General features: G+C 36.2%; 1 protein-coding gene across 5 annotated transcripts in view; it reads left to right on the top strand.

The window, feature by feature from the left end:
• Positions 1-2,876: 2,876 nt before the first annotated feature.
• LOC150108709 (endoplasmic reticulum transmembrane helix translocase) overlaps positions 2,877-20,432 on the top strand; it is a 647,746-nt gene continuing 630,190 nt past the window's right edge. For all 5 annotated transcript variants that reach the window (XR_016548145.1, XR_016548143.1, XR_016548146.1 and 2 more), the window contains exon 1: positions 2,877-3,235. Coding sequence is in view for 1 of the 5 variants with exons in the window: in XM_090390936.1 (XP_090247062.1) it covers positions 2,981-3,235 (255 nt within the window). In the remaining 4 variants the exon portion in view is untranslated. The remainder of the gene's footprint in view (positions 3,236-20,432) is intronic.

Genomic DNA, 20,432 nt, shown 5'->3' with positions numbered 1-20,432 from the left:
AATACGACTGGCATTGGCCAATGAAAATATATTCTTCGTTGTTCAAACATTTCTAGCGCGTTATAAGAAGTCCAGTTTTTTTTATTAATTTTATTAACAAAAACTTGTTTATTTCTTCATCGAAAATATTATTATTTAGATTTTACTTTTAAATATGGACAAGTGACAAGAAAAACGTTCTAAATTTAAATTTGATTCTAAATCTCAGGAGAAAATGTGTAGTGCATGAGTCAGTAAAGTACATAAACGAGCTATTGAAAGTGAAGATCTCAATGCCAGCCCTTCCCACTCAAGAAGCCACTTCTCACACAGATAATTCAGATAAAAGAGAAAGCGATGCTAGTTATGATTCAAATTCAGGTTTACAAGGTTCATCGAAAAAGATGAAAAAATCATATAAGCAAAAATTCAAAGAAGAATGGTTGAGGATCCCTTTCTTAAATCCTGGATTTATTCAGGTGAAAGTAAAGAACACACTGTTTATTGTAAATTTTGTGATATAAGCGTTAATGATAGCAAATGTCTATTGATTCGTTATGCAAACACTCCAAAACACTAGTAGAATGTAGAATCTAAAAGAAGCACACTAGGTGTAATGTCGTTGTTTTAAATCCGGTTCCAAATACCAGTCGGAAAAATAAATTTAAGAGGCAGAATTAAGATTATGTGCATATGATACAGACAGGTTCCTTCAGTACAAGGGTGCAAAGAACCCGGGCGGCACAATTTAGGGGCGATATAATCGAACACGTTCATAAAAAATTAGGGAATAAAAATAATACACTGAACTGTTTGTACATATTTGTCACCTTCGAATGTGAGAGATTCAGTGAAGGGCTGAGTCGCTGGGTAGTTAAATAAATGGTACGAGCTTCAACACAACTTACTTTAATCACTGCTCTCAGCACAGTGAACAAACATTCTAGGAATTTCTTGAGTTTTCTTCTTGATGGACCTGTGTTTCCCCTTAGGATTTCTCCATGAGTGCAGGTCACAAAGATGCTTCCAAGATCTCGCTCTTCAGCCTCTCTCTCTCTCTCTCTCTCTTCCATGTTATCCCCATAGATTTCACTAGTGGATCTTCTCATCTTGTAGGTGGTCTTCCTAGTTTTCTCTTTATTCTTGTTGCCACTTGAATATTCTATATATCCCTCTGTTGTTCCTGAGTCTGGCAATGTGACCTGCCTATCTCACCCTGCTTTCATATACTGCACTTACCATATCTTTTATGCCCGATCTCTTTCTTCTTTCCGTGATTCTAACATGTTCCATTTTGTTTGTGTTATAAATCCTACGTTCCAGTGCACGCCGCTGAGTTATTCTGAGTCTCTTCTTCTTTTCTTGTCGTGTTCCATGTTACATTACAGGAGTATGTTTGTTTATTATATAAAAATAAGTTTTTTTTTTACTATTTGTGTTTTTCTTTATTTTAATATACATTTCTCTTAATGTGCAGTATAATAAAATTATTCTTAACGTGTTATTGTACTTCGGGATCCTTTAATTTTTAATGAAAAGGGGGCACAAAAATGTTGCACTCAGAAGTCGCAAACCAACAGAACAGCCCTGGATGCTGAGCACAATCTGATTTTGTGGCTTATGGATACTCTTCCAACTGTATTGAAAACAATTGCTCCTAATAGTGAAATTGCTAAGAAAATACAGTGTGGATGCACTAAATGTAACTATCTTATAAAAAATGAGTTGACTGTAGATTCACGCAATGAAATCTCAAGATAAAAAAAAAAACTGCATTGATGAATGGACTCCTTTTGACAAAAGAAAAATTAAAACATTTATCAGCCACAGATTTTACTGTTTCTGAAGAGTTAATTAATTTAGCAAAATCTGATAAAAATAATGAATAAATACTTCCAGTGTTTTTCTTGTGGGTGGGAATCCCTGTATATATGTAAATAGCATAATAAATAACCGAAAATCTAATGTTACATTATTTTAAACACTAAAATGAGACTAAAAATTATATATATGGTAAATTAATACACATGTGAAGTGCTAGAGTTATAATTGAGACTTCTGTTATGATGATTGACAACTGCATCTCTTGGACTCAAAAGCGCCTCCGTAGCGCAATTGGAAGAACTAAGGGCTAAGTTCGATTCTCGTCGCGATGGGAGGAATCTTTATCTGGAACGATTTCAATCGAAGGTGAGTTAGCCGATATCATACGGAGGTAGCAGGGTTTTTCTCCCGGAAATTCGGGTTTTTCTTCCCGCATACAGACAAATCGGCCCTTCAGAACACACGCAATTTACAGACAAAAAAATACGAGTTGTGGTTGTGGTGGAGGTGGGCGGTGGATGGCGATGATTCGTAGTAGAGGTTCGGTGTACTAGTTGAGACAGTGGTAGGTGTCCTCCCCGATGAGTCTTCGGACTTTCCGTGTAAAAAAAAAATTGTATAAGCAGGACTAATCAGTAGATAACATTGTACTGTAAAGCAGCTTTCATTTGTTTTTCATTTCCTGTTCGTTTTATTCACTTTATTCAAAAAAAAAACTTTTTTGGAAAGGCGCCGAACATTAATCGCACACACAAGAAAAATACTAGGCGCTGGCGCTCTGCATATACTTATAAATAAAAACTTAAGAAATTGGTGATAGGCTTTGCTTGTCGATGCTGCGATGCGTGTACAAAAGCAATGTGAAATATATATGTATATGCTGGCGGCAAAGTTAAATTAGAGAATTTTTAATAATAATTTTGGCCGTCGTAGGTGCGAGTCGTCGTAAGGCGAGGCCTACCTGTAATAATGTTTTTTTTTGTTTTTTTTTCAGACTTATTACTCGACTATTAGTGCCATCTATAAATTTCAGCGGCTAACGTTTAGTTTCAGAGTTGACGCATGGCGTGAACATATGTTTCCGGGCTCAGTGTTTTAGTTACAGGTCATTCAAGTTTGAGAAATTCTCATCCATATATCCGTATTCTATTTAATAGTTGATATTTGTAGTGTAGCAATGGCAGATGGATTAGATGAATTGATTCACAGTGTTACGTTATATAATCCTCGTAATATTTTATTGCATGGATATACAGGCCCATTCGTTGTTATTTATGTTATTTGGTTCTATGTATGGGTAGTAACTTATGGAATCTCAGAGTACTTCGAAGCTGGGATGATAGCATTAGCTTGTATCGGTATTGTACAAATTCTGACATGCCTTTTCTGCCACTGGTCCGTTCATGTTCAGTGTCTGCTAGCCTGCAATAGGGTATGTGTCACCTATTTCGTTATCTGCTTTCTAACATGAAAAAAAAAAAAAATTGCTAGTCAACCTCTATACTTTTACAAACTGAATAATATCATTAATATCCTTAATGATTGAACCTTGTACCTATATTCTCATATTTTGAGTTGTGTAAAGCAGTGCTTCCCAAACTTATGGATGTAAAGGCCCCTTTGGAAAAATTAAAATATTTCGCGACCCCCATCGAAAAAAAAAATCGTAATACAGACATATATCATTATAATATTTATTGTATTTATGTTCAATACAATTTATATTCAAGATTTTGCGTTTGTAAGCTTTTTTGTGCTTCTTATCAATACCTTTGAAATAAACTTACATGAATAAGCATATATTTACTAATATTCATTAAGCGCCGAAATACGCAGGAAGCAAAATTTGTGAACCAACAGCGACGTGATTTTTTCCATTAAAATATAAAAATTAACAAAAAAGAAATAAATAATAAAAATTAAATACGTTTCTTTTAAGATAAAAAAAATCTACTTTGACTTAAAACATTTTAAATTTGTTTTCATTATTTCACGGACCACAGTTTGGGAAGCGCTGGTGTAAAGGAATATTATTGTTTAGGTATGTTGCTACTCGTATGATCAGTCCCCATGTAGTGTTAATGAAAACCATCATACCGATTTTAACAGATTTATACAGTAAGAGTAACACTCTTATTAATTATATGAAGAGCCAAAGGCTTCAATTCGGCAACATAAACTTATTTAAGTTAAGGGATATTACATCCCATATTGTTTCATAGCCGAATAAGAAACTCAGAGTTTCATGCCGAATATAGTAAATATATAAAGTTCGGCGAGTCCAAGCGTAAGCAAATACCTGGACAGTGTTACAACTGACCCTTTAGGGAGTGCAACACTGAGGCAACTCATGGTAAGGGTTGATCAAGCTCTGATCACTATTCTTGATATTTCCCCATAATGTGAAACCCAGCTCCTAGGAGCTGTATTACTGTTCGACATTATGAGTGAGAGAAGGTCACTACCCAGACCGGTTTCAACCTTTATTGAGGTGTATTTAAGTAAAGACCTCTCTAAAAATTAGGACGATCCCTAGACCACTCAATAGTGGCCGAAAGACCGTCCAACTCAGCGTTATTCCACTCGGTGACAGACTCACTCCGTTACCGAGAAGAACTTCCCAGTGTTGGCTCTACCCCATGTCAGGCTCACCCCACCACCAGCCAGAGCAATAATCTCAGTGGTGGCCCTACTCAGAGACAGGCAAAAACCTATCCCAAGCAGAGCCTCTCATATATATCTAGCATCCACCTCTCATCAGTGAGTAGGTAGACCTAGAAATACCAAGTTTGTAGCAAACAGAACTTACATATACCCTACTATGAGAATTGCCAAGAAGGTGTCCTAATAAATTATTAATTATAAGAAGAGCCAAAGGCTTCAATTCGGCGACATAAACTTATTAAGTTAAGGGATATTACATCCCATATTGTTTCATAGCTGAATAAGAAACTCTGAGTTTTCATGCCGAATATAGTAACTATATCCGAATATAGTAACTATATATATTTACTATATTCAGCATGAAACTTTGAGTTTCTTATTTGGCTATGAAACAGTATGGGATGTAATATCCCTTAACTTAAATAAGTTTATGTTGCCGAATTGAAGCCTTTGGCTCTTCATATAATTAATAATTTATTTGGACACCTTCTTGGCAATTCTCATAGTAGGGTATATGTAAGTTCTGTTTGCTACAAACTTGGCATTTCTAGGTCTACTCACTGATGAGACCTCAATAAAGGTTGAAACCGGTCTGGGTAGTGACCTTCTCTCACTCATAATGTAGAACAGTAATACAGTTTCTAGGAGCTGGGTTTCACATTATGGGGAAATATCAAGAATAGTGATCGGAGCTTGATCCACCCTTACCATGAGTTGCCTCAGTGTTGCACTCCCGAAAGGGTCAGTTATAACACTATCCAGGTGTTTGCTTACGCTTGGACTCGCCAAACTTTATATATTTACTATATTCGGCTATGAAACTCTTTGAGTTTCTTATTCGGCTATGAAACAGTATGGGATGTAGTAACACTCTTATTTATATAAGTCTGTATAAATAACAGACTGTAATTACTGACCAGCGAAACCTGCAGGACAAAGAGTTAAGGGGGTTTTAGAACTTAGCGGACTGCTTGAAACTGCTAAACATTCCACAGAAACTTCATCAGCCAATCTGAAAGTGTCAAGTGGTCCCCTGGAGGAGGAGGAGGAGGAGGGCATTAAACATGGGAGACCCCACTTTGCGAGTCACAAGCATTGCAAAAGGATATTAGAAAGTTTTTACATGATGTTCTTCATTTTTAAGGTACATGTTCCCTTCTTTTCTTCCCATGAAGCTATATATGCATTTGTGTTTTTCATAAGACTATATTTACTTCAGACTTAAATCATCACTTTCTTTCAGTTTAATTTCCTTCTGATAGTATTGATATACTGCTTGAATATTTTTCCTGTTAACTTGATCTTTAGCATCATTTCCCATTCCATATGTTTCTTGAGGGAAAACACATTCACCATCACTTTATTGACATCCCTTGAGGCAGTTTTCCTACTACCATCATAATATACTTTCCTAATTGACATCTTATCAATTCTTCATACTTGTTGAGTCCATCAAAAATGACTATCTTGCATTTTTTTTTTACATCGAAACACTTTTATTATTCCCATTTCATTTATGCTCTCTCTCCCTTCCTTTTTTTTTCTTTCTTTCTTTCTACCATTGTCAAGTATGCATTTTCAGCTGCTACCTTCTTTCATTCTAAGGGTCCATGCATTTTGCTCCAGTTAGTCATATCAGTTTTGTTAATTTTTATAACCAGGGACTCATTTTTTTTTGTTTGTTTGCTTGTATCCAAATGCTAGTTGCATTTTTCTTATCTGCTTTCATTCTTTTTTTGCAAATATTGGTCCATTTACTGACAATATTCTGGATCTTCAAAATCTTTTGGAGCTAGTGAATGAAGAGAGCGAAAAAATGGGATTAAAAAATGAATATCAGCGAAACTAAATGCATGGTCATAAGCAAGAAACTAATTTTTAATTCAGCACTTTCTTTAAATGGGAAACAAATAGAAAGCGTGGCAAAGTTTAAATATCTCTGATGCTGGTTAAATGAAGATTGCAGTTCAGAAATGGAAATAAATGTTAGAATTGAAATGGCAAGAAAAAATTTTCTCTTGATGAAATCAACACTATGTAACTGCAGTTTAAATTTAGAGCTTAGAGTACGCATGGTTAAATGCTATGTGTGGTCTGTACTGCTGTACGGTGCAGAAACTTGGACTTGAAGACAACTTTGTTGTCCAAATCCCATGGACAGCAAAAACATCCAATCATGAAGTTCTGGAACAAATGGAGAAATCATGTGAACTTTTAGATACCATAAAAAGAAGGAAAACTGCATATCTTGGTCACTTACTTCGTAATGAAAAATATAAGATACTTCAATTGATTATAAAAGGGAAGATAAATAAAAGAGGAGGACAAGGAAGATGAAGAAAATCTTGGCTGGCAGACATCAGACAGTGGACTGGCATGAACTCTGAGAGACTACTCAGAGTTGCTGAAAATCGCTCAAAATTTGACAAGGTGGTCGCCGGCCTCCGATAGGAGATGGCACTTGAAGAAGTAATATATTAAGCAGTATATATCTTTTTACTTTGTCAAATGCTTTTTCGTAATCTATAAACAAAAGATGAGTTTCTAAATTAAATTTTCTATAAGTAGTTTTAAACAAAAAGCTGCATCCATTGTACAGTGTCATTTTCTAAATCTATTTTGACATTTTAATAATATCTTTTCACTGTGTATTTTCAATTTTTCATTAAGCATTCTACTATATATTTTGTAGCATTTATTCAATAAACTAATACCTCTGTAATTAGCAGGTTTTGTTTTATCCCCTTTTTTAAATATAGGTATTACTATACTTGTATTCCATTCTGTTGTATTTGTCCATTTGTTTATATTTCATTTAAAAATTTTAATAATCTGATGAATTTTTTCCCCATCAAATTTATATGGTTTGGAGTTTATCCCATCTTCTCCTGCTGCTTTGCCATTTTTTATTTTATTAAGGTTGTCCTTTAATTCTTTCATTGTTATTGTATATTTAAAGCATTTTGTAGATCATTGGTGTAATTTTTTTTCATATTAGTATTATCTGTCCAAAGATCTGTGAAGTAATCCAAGAATTCTTTTATATCTATTTCGAAATTTATTTTTGCAGTTTCTTTTATATCTGGATTCATTTGTATTAGTATTTTATACACATTTCATCTTATTTTGTACGTCATTTTCTAGATATGATACAAATTTTTCCCAGCTTTCTCTGTGTCTTTTGGCTATTGCTCATCTTTTTTTTAAAAATTTTTTATATTCCATTTCATCTTCTCGTTTTTTTGCTACTTAAACCTCTTGATGGCCAGTTTTTTATTTTCAATTATTGTCTTTATTTCATTGTCCCATATATGTAATTTTTTATTTTTATGATATTTTTGTGTGTTTCCAGACTTTCATATTATTATTCAGGCCTCCATGCAGTCAAAAGACTCATCGTGGGAGGTCCTTCCTAGGAAACACAGTCTATCATACCACTCCTTGAACTCATTGACTATTCTCGCTCTCACCACTCTATCAGGCAATATATTCCATGGTTCAGCCACCTTCCATGCAAAGAAACCACTCCTCGCCCTCCTGCTCACAGCTTCCTTTCATAACTTCCAGGGATGGCCCCTTGTCATAGCTCCTTCCTGCTGTTCCACCAAGTGAAAGAACTCCCCAGTGTCAACCCTAACTTCCTCTCAACAGTTTAAAAGTCTCAATCATATCACCTCTCCTTCTATCTGCCAAACTCTGCAGTTTGGTAGATAGAAAGAGACATAAATATTCCCTCAGTCGATCCTCATAACTAACATTGTACAGTCCTGAAGCCATCTTTGTTATCTGCCTCTGTACCCTTTCCACAATTAATTTATCCCCTTCAAATCCAAGGGACCAAATTTTAGTACAATAGTCTAAGCGTGGTCTGATCAGGATTTTACACAATGGAACGATAACTTTTTGATCTCTGCAGGTCAGCGTCCTTCTCAGTATTGCAGCAGTCCTCTGGGATACCTTCACCACCTTTGCAATATGTTCCCTGAATTTCAGGTTTCTATCAATCATCACCCCCAGATCTCTTGTCCCCTCTACTTTCTCTAGTACAGCTCCTCCAATCGAGTATGCAGCCTCCCATCGATGTATCCCAAACTTCAAGACTTTACATTTTGTTGCATTAAACCGACATCCCCATATCATCATCATCATCATCAAATTCCTGCCATATACCCTCAAGGGGGTGTACAGGATATGATAGTCCTACATGAAAAATTTACATCAGTACTAACTTCCTATCTACAATTTTGCTCCAAATAAGTCTTTTACTTGTCTCCAAGATTACAAGACTCCAACATTATTATTATTATTCTGGGCAACTCCAAGGTGTCTCTCAACTCCTTGGAGTTGCTCCTCGACCCATTTTATCTCCCTATTATTCTTGAACACATTATACCCATCACATTCAATCCCACTAGCTATATCATCTACAGTCAGCCATGATTCACTAAGACCAATAACCCGTGGTCTGGAAGTGCCAATCATGGCCAAAAACTCTTCCTTCTTGTTCCTAATACTCCTAGCATTCGTGTACATAAATTTAAGACCCCTATTAGCCCCAACCCTACCTTGATGCCTTATATTAACTATCCCATTCCGATTTGTTTCCTTATTCGCTTGGGCATATTATACTCATTCATACATTCAACTGCCTCCCTAAGGACTGTATATCTAGTTTCCCTGATTTTGCACATCCACTACATTCAGCAACACTTTTTCAAGTCTCCTTACACTGTATCCATTCAAATGCAAGCCATCCATCTTATATAGATCCTTTCACCCATCGAACTCACTCCACACGTCCACAAATTCCACACCACTCGTCATACATAACCCACGCATAAAGTCATTTGCAATTATGGCCCTCCTTTTAAACATTTCACTGTCATACCGTGGCAAAAGACTAATCATTCTAACTCTCTCTCACTCTTTTCTTTTGCTACCTCAAACAATTCATTCAGGTCCTCTATCATTTCCATTTTATATCCTTTCAAATCATTCGTACCTGCCACAACAATCATTTCTTTCACTCTTTCCTTTTGCTCTCTAATAGACTCAGTTACATTCTTTATGGTCGCACCAGGTTGGTACGATTTTGTCAAATCCTCTACTAACACACACCTCGTACTAACAAGTCTCCATACAGCACTCTATCCTTCATTTTGTTCATGTTCACACTCATACGCTTATTTTTCCTATCATACTTTTTATTATTGGCTGGTTCATTCAGTTGACTTTTGTTCATACGCTGTAGCTGCTGTTTTGCCCTTTGTATCGCACCACTCAACAACGCGATCTCACTCATTGTATCTATCTCATTTTTTTTTATTCTCTTTAAAACCATTAATATGCTCTGAATTAATACTATCATTCACACCTTCACAGTTCTCTAGTACAACCTCGCCATTTCTTGTCATATCCCTATTTTCTTCATTCTGAAGTTTGACAAAAATATGACAGTCACGACCCGAAATACACTTTAATTCCTCATTCTCCCTACATTTTCTACACACATTCACTCCTTTATTATCATCTAACCACACTCCGACCGCACTCCGCAAAGCGTACATCTCGCAGATAGTACACCGAATCATTTCCTTTATGTTACCGTTCTTGAATGAAGATGGCGAACCATCATTACTGGCCGCCATTTTCCTTCGTACCGGAGCCGTACTTACTTCTAACGTATTTTATCAAATTATAAAATGAAACACCAAAAACACAAACAGGCACACTAAGATACGCAAGGCAAACAAAACTACGTAATATTCAAGTAATTTTATCAACGATAACTTAAAATAACACTTATCTTATCAGGAGCTTTCAACACATACACACATATGACTACGAATCCCTCTTGCTGCCCAAAAAAAAAAAAAAAAAAAAATCAGATCTTATATTTATATTATCTAAGACACTTTGTACCGTATCAATCCACCTATATCTTGGTCTTCCTCTGGGTCGTTTTCCTGCCAACCTGGCAGAGAACACTTGTGCTAATCTTTCCTTGCCAATTCTGTTTAAGTGACCATACCACCTGAGATTCGCTCTGCTAATGCATTCCTGGATGCTGACAATGTCAAGTTCTTTCCTAATATCCTCATTTTTAATATGATATTGCCACTGATGCCATCTGTTTACGCCTCTAATCTTTCTCAGGACTCATATCTGCTGTCTTTAGTCTTTGGTCAAGTGTTTTACTTCTGACCCAGCTCTCAGATCCATAAGTTAAAACTGGTTTGAACACTGTCTTTTATACAGCTAATTTAGTGTTTTGACTAATTGCTCTCTTATTCCATATGAATTTATTCAATTGACTTCCTGCCATACCAGCTTTGTTGATTCTGTTGTTGATTCTGCTGTTCATTTGCCCATCTGTCTAGTTTATTCAAATCCTCTTACATAGCTGCGACATCTGCACTATTTCTGTAGATTCTCAGGTATTCTTACTAGACCCAGTATTCTTCAGTCACAAGTACATTCCACCATATGCTGCTTAAGGTTGTTACGTAACCCTAAGTAAGCTTGTAAACTCTCTTTTCTGTATTTTTGCATGTTTTAATTATTCATACTTGCATGCTGGCTGGAATTCATTATAAAGTTTAATTGAATTAATGCAGCACAAATAAATAATTAAGCACACATCTAATCAGTCCTATATTTCTTCTCAGTCACTGAGACATTATCTCAGTATTAAAATAATATTAAAATTGTAAAAAAAAACACAAAAATGTGCAAAACAATAAGTGAAAAAGATTAGATTCAATGCCTAAAGTCCCGTTAGGGGGCATCCTCTATGGTGCTGTTGGATAGCTTTATACAAATAAAACAAATACAAATTTGAAAGACTTTTAGAATGAGCAGCAGATTTAAAAAACCAACCTAATCTTAATAAATATGGTTGTATTAAGCTACCCAAGATTTGGAAAACTTTAATTGTTAAGCCTCTCCCCCAGCAGCACCCATAGAGGGCAATCCTTCATAGAACTAGCCCCTCAATGTGGGGAACCTTTAAATGGTGGAGGGGACCTCCCAGTGATGGCACTGGCCCTTTTCATTCTTCCTCTTTTTCTTTGCTTTTCTTCCCATATTCTTTGGTCTATTTTTCAGAGTCTTTTTTCACTCTCCTTCTTTCCAGATCACTGGGATTGAATGCCCTGCCACCGTGTTTGCCATGTGGTGCGAACCGTGGACATCCGGGAAAGTGGTATTCTGGTAGTCTTGCTCTACTTTGGCCCCTGCTTTGGCAAGATGTGCGGTCCTGGATGGCCTAGCCAGGATCAATTGACTAGAGGGCTTGCCTGCAAATGTCAACAGTGTTGCAGTAAGTCTCTCACTCCCATGGGAACGGGTCCCTAGGCTTGCTGTAGTGCTGGTATAGCATCCAGGGTAACCCTGGCATTCCACTCGTGAGCGCAGTCATTGCTTGCCAGGCAGTGGGTGTCAGTGTGTGGCTCCATGGTGAGTGGGTTGCTCTGGCACCCAACCCAAAACTTCTTGAGCATAAATCCTTCATCTGCAAATGTTTCAGGGCCCTTGACAAAGTCCCAACCAAGTAATACCGTAGATACAGCATATGGAAACAGAAGTAAGAAACAAAAGATATATGATGCTAACATAAATGTACCAGTATTTTTAATTATTCATGCTACAGATTAAAAACTAATGGGGAAAATGTCACCCTTCTTTATTCAGTTTATTTGTGCCAAATAAACTATAAACCAACCAACCAACCAATCATGGGACTAGACTATTTTTTTGGGTATAAGAACAAGGAATTCTTGATTTAAGCCATTGAACGTGCTGTATTTTTATCATGGACTGCATAGCCACATTTTTAATATAACCAGGGTTTCGATATGGATATGAAGTGAAGAATGAAGGCTCTCATTCCACTGAGGATTATTTCAGTTATTAGTTCACTGCAGATGTTTGAATCAGGAGACCAAAATGGCAATCTGATCATGGAAAATAGATATAAAAATTCTAGAGGTCATCCTAGTTGGCATATTCATAGTGCCATAGGATACGAGATAGATTGGCTGGGAAGAGATTTGGATAAGATTTTTGGAACTAGGAAAGCTAGTTCAGAAAAGGTCCAAAGTGTTGGAAGAATGATGAGGATTATTTGGTATTCTGGTTGGTAGATTAATTATTTGCATTAGATTGTGACTGATAGCAAATAATTTGGCTTTCTTTCCAGCATGATCTGTGAAGTTTGAGAAAAGGACCAGTTTGTGTTATGGACATTGGTCTCCTAGGAAGAATTTCTCACAAGCTTGGTAATTAATTTCTAGGAAATCAACTTTTAGTGATAAGTAGTCAAAAAGGGCAGCAAATGAAGGCTATAAAGTGAGGTAAGGAAATCTTGAGCCAGAGCAGATCAAAGAACAGTGATTCCAGGTTGGACAGCCTTTGTCAAGAAATATCAGCATTGATGAAAGCCTACATCTCTCCCCTCTTTTGAAGAATTCTCCATGCAAGATGTTGCAATAGTTGGTATGAGCTGTAGTAGTGGAGGATGCCATATGGGGTTGGGAAAAAATCTTGTTATTATTTATTTATTTTTTAATATATATTTTTATTATTTTTGATAATTTTTTAATATTTTTCATATTTTTTTATGGGAGATTATTTATTTTTTGTATATGTATTTAAAATGCTAATATTTGTATTACCATCTTTCATGTGAGAGTTGTTGATTCAGAAAACTTAGGATAGCAGCATGTAATGAGGAATTTGTGCATAACTCCCACTCAAAGAGTGCCCAGACGCCAGTCCAGGTATGACCTCTGACAGTGTTCTGTATACACCACTGACTCATTCTTCCTCTAAGCATGACCTAGCAGGCAAGCAACAGGATTATTTGTCAGCTGATCAGAATTCCTTCAACAGATGTATTACCATTGGGTTTGGCCCTGAAGCTACTTGACTGCTGTATCCTCAAATGGAACAGATACTGGCTCCCTAGTTCGATAATAAGTGTGTTGAGCATGTCTAGCAAGGCCATCATTTGCACTGCATGTGCTAAGAAAGGGATGGGGATAGAAACTGTAGGCCCTACTTAATTTTATCCATTAAGTTCACTTGACAGCTACAATTTCCTAATCTGAAGTCATGACTCAAACTTAAGTTATAAATTTGTATTAGGAACTACTAATTTAAAGGTTGTTTTATGGTTTTTTTACTGTATTGTTCAGTTTAGTTTCAAGGTCGAAGGTTGTGCTTTTCTGCAGGATGTAATTTTTTATATTCAGAAATAGCATCTCAATCAAGAAGGAAAGATGAAGTTTCTAAACAGAGTAATTGGTGTGAAGTTCTTATGCTGAGAACACGATTATGCAGAGAACTTATGCTGAGAACAGTAAAGACAGTATTAATAGGGATTAATCCATATTAATGTCTCACCATCCCACAGTTAAGCATACCTGAATTTTATATTTTTGTCTGCTTCTTTATTTGGAATAACACAGAGTGGGGATGCGAGATGGAAATAGTAGCAATAATTTTGAGTCAGTATGATGTGAAGTGGAGGGTGCTACGAAGTGATATTTAATCGGATGATGCCATAGGCTGGAGAACATGGAGGGTGATGATGACAAAATGTATAAACAACTTGGATTAGTGAACAAAGGAAGGGTGATTATTATAAGTAATTTTAATTATGGTAATATAGATTGAAACGAAGAATATTTTGGTGTGTAAGGAAAATGAATTTCCTTAGTGGCAGCTATCTTAGGCAGTATTTAAGGAAGAGCATGCAAGGATTGAGAGTCTTAAATCTAATTGTTTTATCTTTATCAAAGGATGTGATTGTGAGTGAGGTGTCACATTTTCCTCCAGTTGGTGAGAGTGACCATTAGGTGATCATTTGGATGGTGGCCAGCCATATGAAAACTTTCTTGAGGAAAGGATATATATGTGGAACTTCAAGGCTGGTGATTATTGAAAAGCTTTGGAGATAGCTCGAAGCTTTAACATGGAATGAGGAGTTAAGCAGGAAGGAGATAAATGCTGCATGGAAGGATCTAACAAAAGATATTTAATAACATCAATATGTAGATGTATTCCAGAAAACAGAAAGCTGAATATGGTAAGAGTCAAATGGATGATTGAAGAGATTAAGCACGAAATTTGGAGGATGAGGATACTTTGGAGATGGCACAAGATGAATAATGCTAAGAATCAGTTGCAGGATAGGAAGGTGATCTGTCACTAAGAACTGCAGTGTGAGCAGAAATTATAAAATCAGGCCAAGAATTTTTCAGAGTTTTTCAAATATGTGGCAAGTAGGAAGATTGATGAATGGATCAGGATGGTGAGCTGGAGAGGACACAGTTTATAAGGGTGTTTCATCCTCATCAAGGTGAAATCACAAGAAGGTCATGTGTAGAAAAAATAGGAGAGGATAACTTAATTGTGAGCAAGCAGGAGTTGTATGAAGAAATAAGCTTGCAGTAAGTCAATAGGATTTAATGACATCACCATGGGTCTTAAGGGAATGTTTCAGGGAGTTGGCAGTAGAATTGGCATGCGTGTTTAGAAAGTGGAAAGAAGGTATAACTCTTCCACTGTATAAGGATGGTGATAAGGCTGTGGCTGCAAACTGTATACCACTCTGTATATCTGGGTTGATAATAGAGGTTTCTTTCTGATTGTCAGCACGGGTTTGTTAAATGGAAACCATGTTTCTCCAATTTATACTATAACAAGCTGATGGATGTACTGCATAAGGGGAAATGTGTATACGGTGGCATACTTAAATTTTGCAAAAGCTTTTGATAGACTGCCACATGACAAACTGTTTAAATCAATTGAAATGGATGGGATTGGATAACAGACTAGTGAGTTGGATTGGTGAGTGGCTGTCACATAGTATCTGCAAGTTGTATTTGAGAGTGCAGTATCCTGTAAGAGGAAAGTCACTAGTGTTAACTAGTGACCTTCCTCTATTGGGGAATATTATTGTTCAACTTGTATATTAATGATAATGGGATAGGTTTAAATGGTAATATGTAACTCAGATTATGTAAAATTGGGGAGAATTATGCAGAGTCAAGCTGATCCTAGGTTACATTCCCATTCATAGATTGTATGAATAGATATGTAAGTATAACTGTAAACTCAGTGTTGCAAAGCATAAGGTTTTGAAATTTGGTAAGCAGCGATGGGATGGGTGGGGAAAACTTTGAAAGACATTGAGATGAGAGAGGTCTGGGAACAAGGATCTGACATTCAGGGGCCACATTGCAAAAGTTGTAAAGTCGATACAGCGGACCTTGACATGTAGCAATACGAGGTGCTATCTAATTGTTCAGGGAATTTGACCGTTAAAAAATATTACTTATCTTGACTTTTAGTTTCCATTGTCTCCTTCCAAGTAGCCTTCCACTATGGGCTTGTATACAGCGAACCTAGAAGTTTTCCCATGATTCCATTCATCCCTGTAAGCCCTCAAGTGTGACTGTGTTGAGCATCTCCTGTGATTCTGCCTGGATCTCTTTAGTTTTGTCAATATAATACCTTTTACAGCTGGAATTTCATCATGGGAAATTTCAGCTGAATGGAGGGGATGGGAAATGAATGGCTGTCGTGTTTTTTGGGAGTCAGCAACTCTCAAACAATGAATGATGTGTGGGCAGGCATATTGTCATTCTGGAGAACACAGTCATTATTCTTCCACTTGTCAGGACATTTGGGTCAAATGCTCTCTCCCTTAGCTACTTCAAAATCTCACAGTAAAACTTGTTGTTGACAGTTTGAATAGGAGGGAGGAATTCCTTGTGGACCATGCCCTGGATGTGAAAAAAAAAAAACTTATCAACATTGACTTGATATTGCTGCAAAATTGATTGGCTTTTTTCAGCCATGGTGAATTTGATGACTTCCATTACAATGACTGCTGCTTATTTTTCTCAGAGTTATAAACATAAATCTGTGATTCATTAGTTATGACTTTTGGAAATGAAGTTGGGATAATCTCTGTTTGATCTTTGAGCTCCCTGCAGACAGTAGCACAGATTTCTTTCTGGTCATTGCACCAGAAAAAAAAGTTTTGCTTTGGCTCATTATTATCAAACCCTTTCTTAAGCATTCATTTGGTGAGTTTCTGCAGCAGTTTTATTGAGATTGAAGCAAAATTTAATGCAGATTTTTTGTTCCTTTAAATCTGCCATTTCATTTAGAAAAGAAAATCGGTGAACTGCTAACACACGATCTTACAAAAACGTAATCCAAGAACACAGCCTCTTAGCTTGTTGGCCTTTGGCTGATTCACAAATGGTACTGCTTGCCTTGATAGCACCTTGAAATAGGTTATGCTTTCATTGTATGAGGCCTTGATCAGTCCTCATATGAATTATTGTGCATAGCTCTTTGGTTGCTTAGTTTACATGGTGATGACGATATGTTAGAAAGTGTCTGGAGAAGATTCACAAAAGTGATAACTAACCTTTGAAATATGGAGCATGAAGACAGATTTAATGTGGTCATGAGACAAATAGATAATGGCTGTGATGTAAATTATTTGGATTTCAGCAAAGCTTTTTATGATGTAGCACACCAGAATCTATTGCTTAAAATGTACCATGTAGATACTGATGATCATCTGGTCAGATTGGTAAGAAATTGGTTTACAATTGGTTAATCAAAAATGAAACTATTTTTCATACATATTAACACCCCAACTGGCCAGGACGTCTATAGACGTCCAGGTTAATCTGAATACGATTCTGTAACACCTATTGAATAACATGGATAAGAAGTGCAATTTGGTCTCACTATTTCATCAACATCAGCCGGTAGGGAGGTTAAGGCATAAGTTATGTGCCATCCAGTCTTTTTCAACTCTTTGTGATCTTGTGAACAAAGGCTCTCCATCCCACTCGGCCTCTTGTATTTCTTTCTACAATTGTAAGTTCAATTTGGTAAGTACTTTTACGTTATTCGTTTAACTCTTTTACAGTCTTCCTCTTCTTCTCATTCCCTCATTCTTCCTTGGGAGTCAGAAAACTACCTTTTCCAATGATTCATCAGCTCACATAAAATGTCCAAAGTACATCAACATTCTGTTTGGCAATCATTGTCTCCAAGGAGCATTCTGTCTTTTTCTCTAAAACCTTCTTATTGGTTATTCTTGCAGTCCAAGGGATTCTTAATAGTCTCCTCCACACCCATAATTCAAATGAATTGATCCATTTTTTTGTATTTCTTCTTAATAATCCAGCTTTCACATCCATACATCACTACTAGAAATACCATTGCTTTGACAATTCTAACTTTTGTGGTTTTGCTCACACCTCTGTCTTTCATAATTTTTGCCAGTTTTTTCCCATGACTATCCTTCTTTTAATTTCATCTTCACATTTACCATCATTTTTGATTGTGGACCCCCAGTAAATCATAACTTTCAAAAATTTCTATTTTATCTCCCTCTATTATAAATTCATTTAAATTACCAGAACTCATCACTTTTGTTTTCCTGCTGATTAAATTAAGCCCGACTTATACAATAGAATCACCTGCCTCCAATCTTAATTCAAGCTTGGTCTCTTTGTGTAAGTTAACCATTCTCATAATATTTTTTGAGACATTCTCAAAAATTAGATGTCAACAAGGCCATGGGACTTGATGGTATATCACCACATGTCTTGATGGAATGTTCCAGAGAGTTAATAACAACATTAACTTACATTTTTAACATGAGTCTTAGATTAGCTCAAGTTCCAAAGGAGTGAAAAGAGGGCAAAATTGTTCTCCTTCATAAAGGGGTGATAAGACTAAGATTTCAAATTATAGGCTAAGCTAATCTGATTGTCCGGAGTTACGGTCAAGGTGTTGGAGAAGCTAGTGAAAACAAGGATTCAGAACTGGGTTGACAGTAACACAATTCTCCTTAATAGCCATCATGGGTTTGCTAAAGGAAGATAGTGTTTTAGTAATTTGCTTACTTATTATAACAAAGTGACAAGAGTCTGTTTAGATTTTGCAAAGACTTTCAATAGATTTCCACATGGCAAATTAGTAGTTAAATTGAACAGATGGGTTTGGATAGTAGATTAGCTCATTAGATTGCAGAATAGCTGTCTGATAGGTATCAGCAGGTTGTGTATGAGGGAGTGATATCCCAAAAGAGGTAAATCACTAGTGGTATCCCAGAGGTGTGTTTTGGGGGTTGTTTATTTTGTATGTAAATGATATTGGAAGAGGCTTAAATGGTGATATACAGTTGTTTGCAGATGATGCAAAGTTGAGGAGAGATTTCTTTTTGTCTCATTTGCTAACTGCTGATCATAGTGTACTTTCACTACCCCTATGAGAAGTAGAGCAGATTTAGTCTTGCAAGAGGATCTGAATAGACTGATTGTGCACGTGTTTGTGGGGATTTCAGTTTAAGGTATCAAACTGTAAGGTTTTTAAAATTTGGAGGCAAAGATGGGTTTTTGAGTATGAGATTGATGGTTATATCTTAGAGGCAGAAATTTCATGGACATTTTGCTAAAATTGTGAGGACAACACAGCAGATGATGGGAATAATGCAGTGAATACTGCATGTAGAAGTAAGAATGTTATGATTCCATTGAACAGGACTTTGATCAGGCCACATATGGATTACTCTGTGCAGATTTGCTTTCCTGGTTTTCAAAAGGATGATGAATTGTTGGAGAGGAGGGTTCAGAGAAAATTGATTAAGTTGGTTTCTGGTCTCTGGAATGCAGGGTATGAGGACATACTGAAAAAATGCAAATTGCAGAGGCTAGTGGATAGAAGGAAGATAGGAGACATGATAAGGTAAGGAGTAATTATCAGATTAATGTGGATGAGATTTTTCATAGAATGTATGGAGATGGCAGAACTAGAGGCCATCCCTGGAAGCTGTATAAAGCAGGTGTGAGCAAGGGGTGATGAGTAGATTTTTTGCATGGGGAGTGGATAGGTGATTGGAATGCATTACTTGAAAGTATAATGAACTGTGCATGTGAAAGTGGGATATCCTGCAACGAGTCTCTTGACTCCATGGAAGTTTGTTAATAATAATAATTGCACAGTTTTGTTCAGTTTGTTTTGCAGAATGAAAAACTGAAGTTTCTAGGAGGACATCTGTAAGAGACTGGCTAGCTCACTTTCAGTTGTGAAGTCCTTATAAAACTTCTTTGCATCCTAGATGCAATTTAAACCCATAACTTTAACAAGCAATATACAATTAACACAGAGAAGAATTAACAGTTGAATACATTATGAAAATTATGGATATAACTACTGTGTTAGAGTAAAACTTTAGTTTAATATAAACCAAAATATACACTCAACGTTTTGACCTTCACATTAAGATCATCTTCTGGAGTATACGTATATATACAAAGAAACAAGCTGCACTACAATCTACATGACATGCTATAGTTACTGATCAACTGTTAAAACTATTTGCCTGATCTCTGGTGTTTAAAAAAAGATTAAAAAATAACCTCACTACATCAAAGCTAGAGTCCTGTTGTTGTTGTTATTATTATTATCTATTTGGTTACAAAGTTAATTAAGCTGCTGGAGAGTAACATGTTCATACAGAAAATAATAGATAAACAGAAAATAAAATTACTTATATAAGTTGCATATAAATTGCAACTGGTATGGATAACAGCCAATAAAAAATGAAAAATTGCTTAGAGTCCTAAAGTCAGGGTTTGCTGGAAACTAAGTGGGCTGAATGTGTGTGCCATCCAAATTCTTGGGATTTTTAAGCCCCAATTATTATTAAGATTAGAGTGGTTAATCAAAATTTCATCAGACCTATAAAATTTTAATCAAAATTTGAGAGTCCTGGTGAAGCCGGCCTCTCAGATCATTCTCTTAACACCCTTCATTGAATTGATTGGAAAAGTACTTGTTCTTTGCATCATACAAAAACTTGGTATGAATGGAAATTTAAAGAAGCCTGTGAAATTTTGATTAACCACTCTAATCTTAAATAA

Source organism: Typopeltis vanoorti, chromosome 3 (assembly GCF_054136105.1).
Source record: "Typopeltis vanoorti isolate ZY-2024b chromosome 3, IOZ_Tvanoo_1.0, whole genome shotgun sequence".
Lineage (NCBI taxonomy): Eukaryota > Metazoa > Arthropoda > Arachnida > Uropygi > Thelyphonidae > Typopeltis > Typopeltis vanoorti.
The sequence above is the reverse complement of the archived record's forward strand: the minus strand, read 5'-3'. Positions and strand labels throughout refer to the sequence as shown.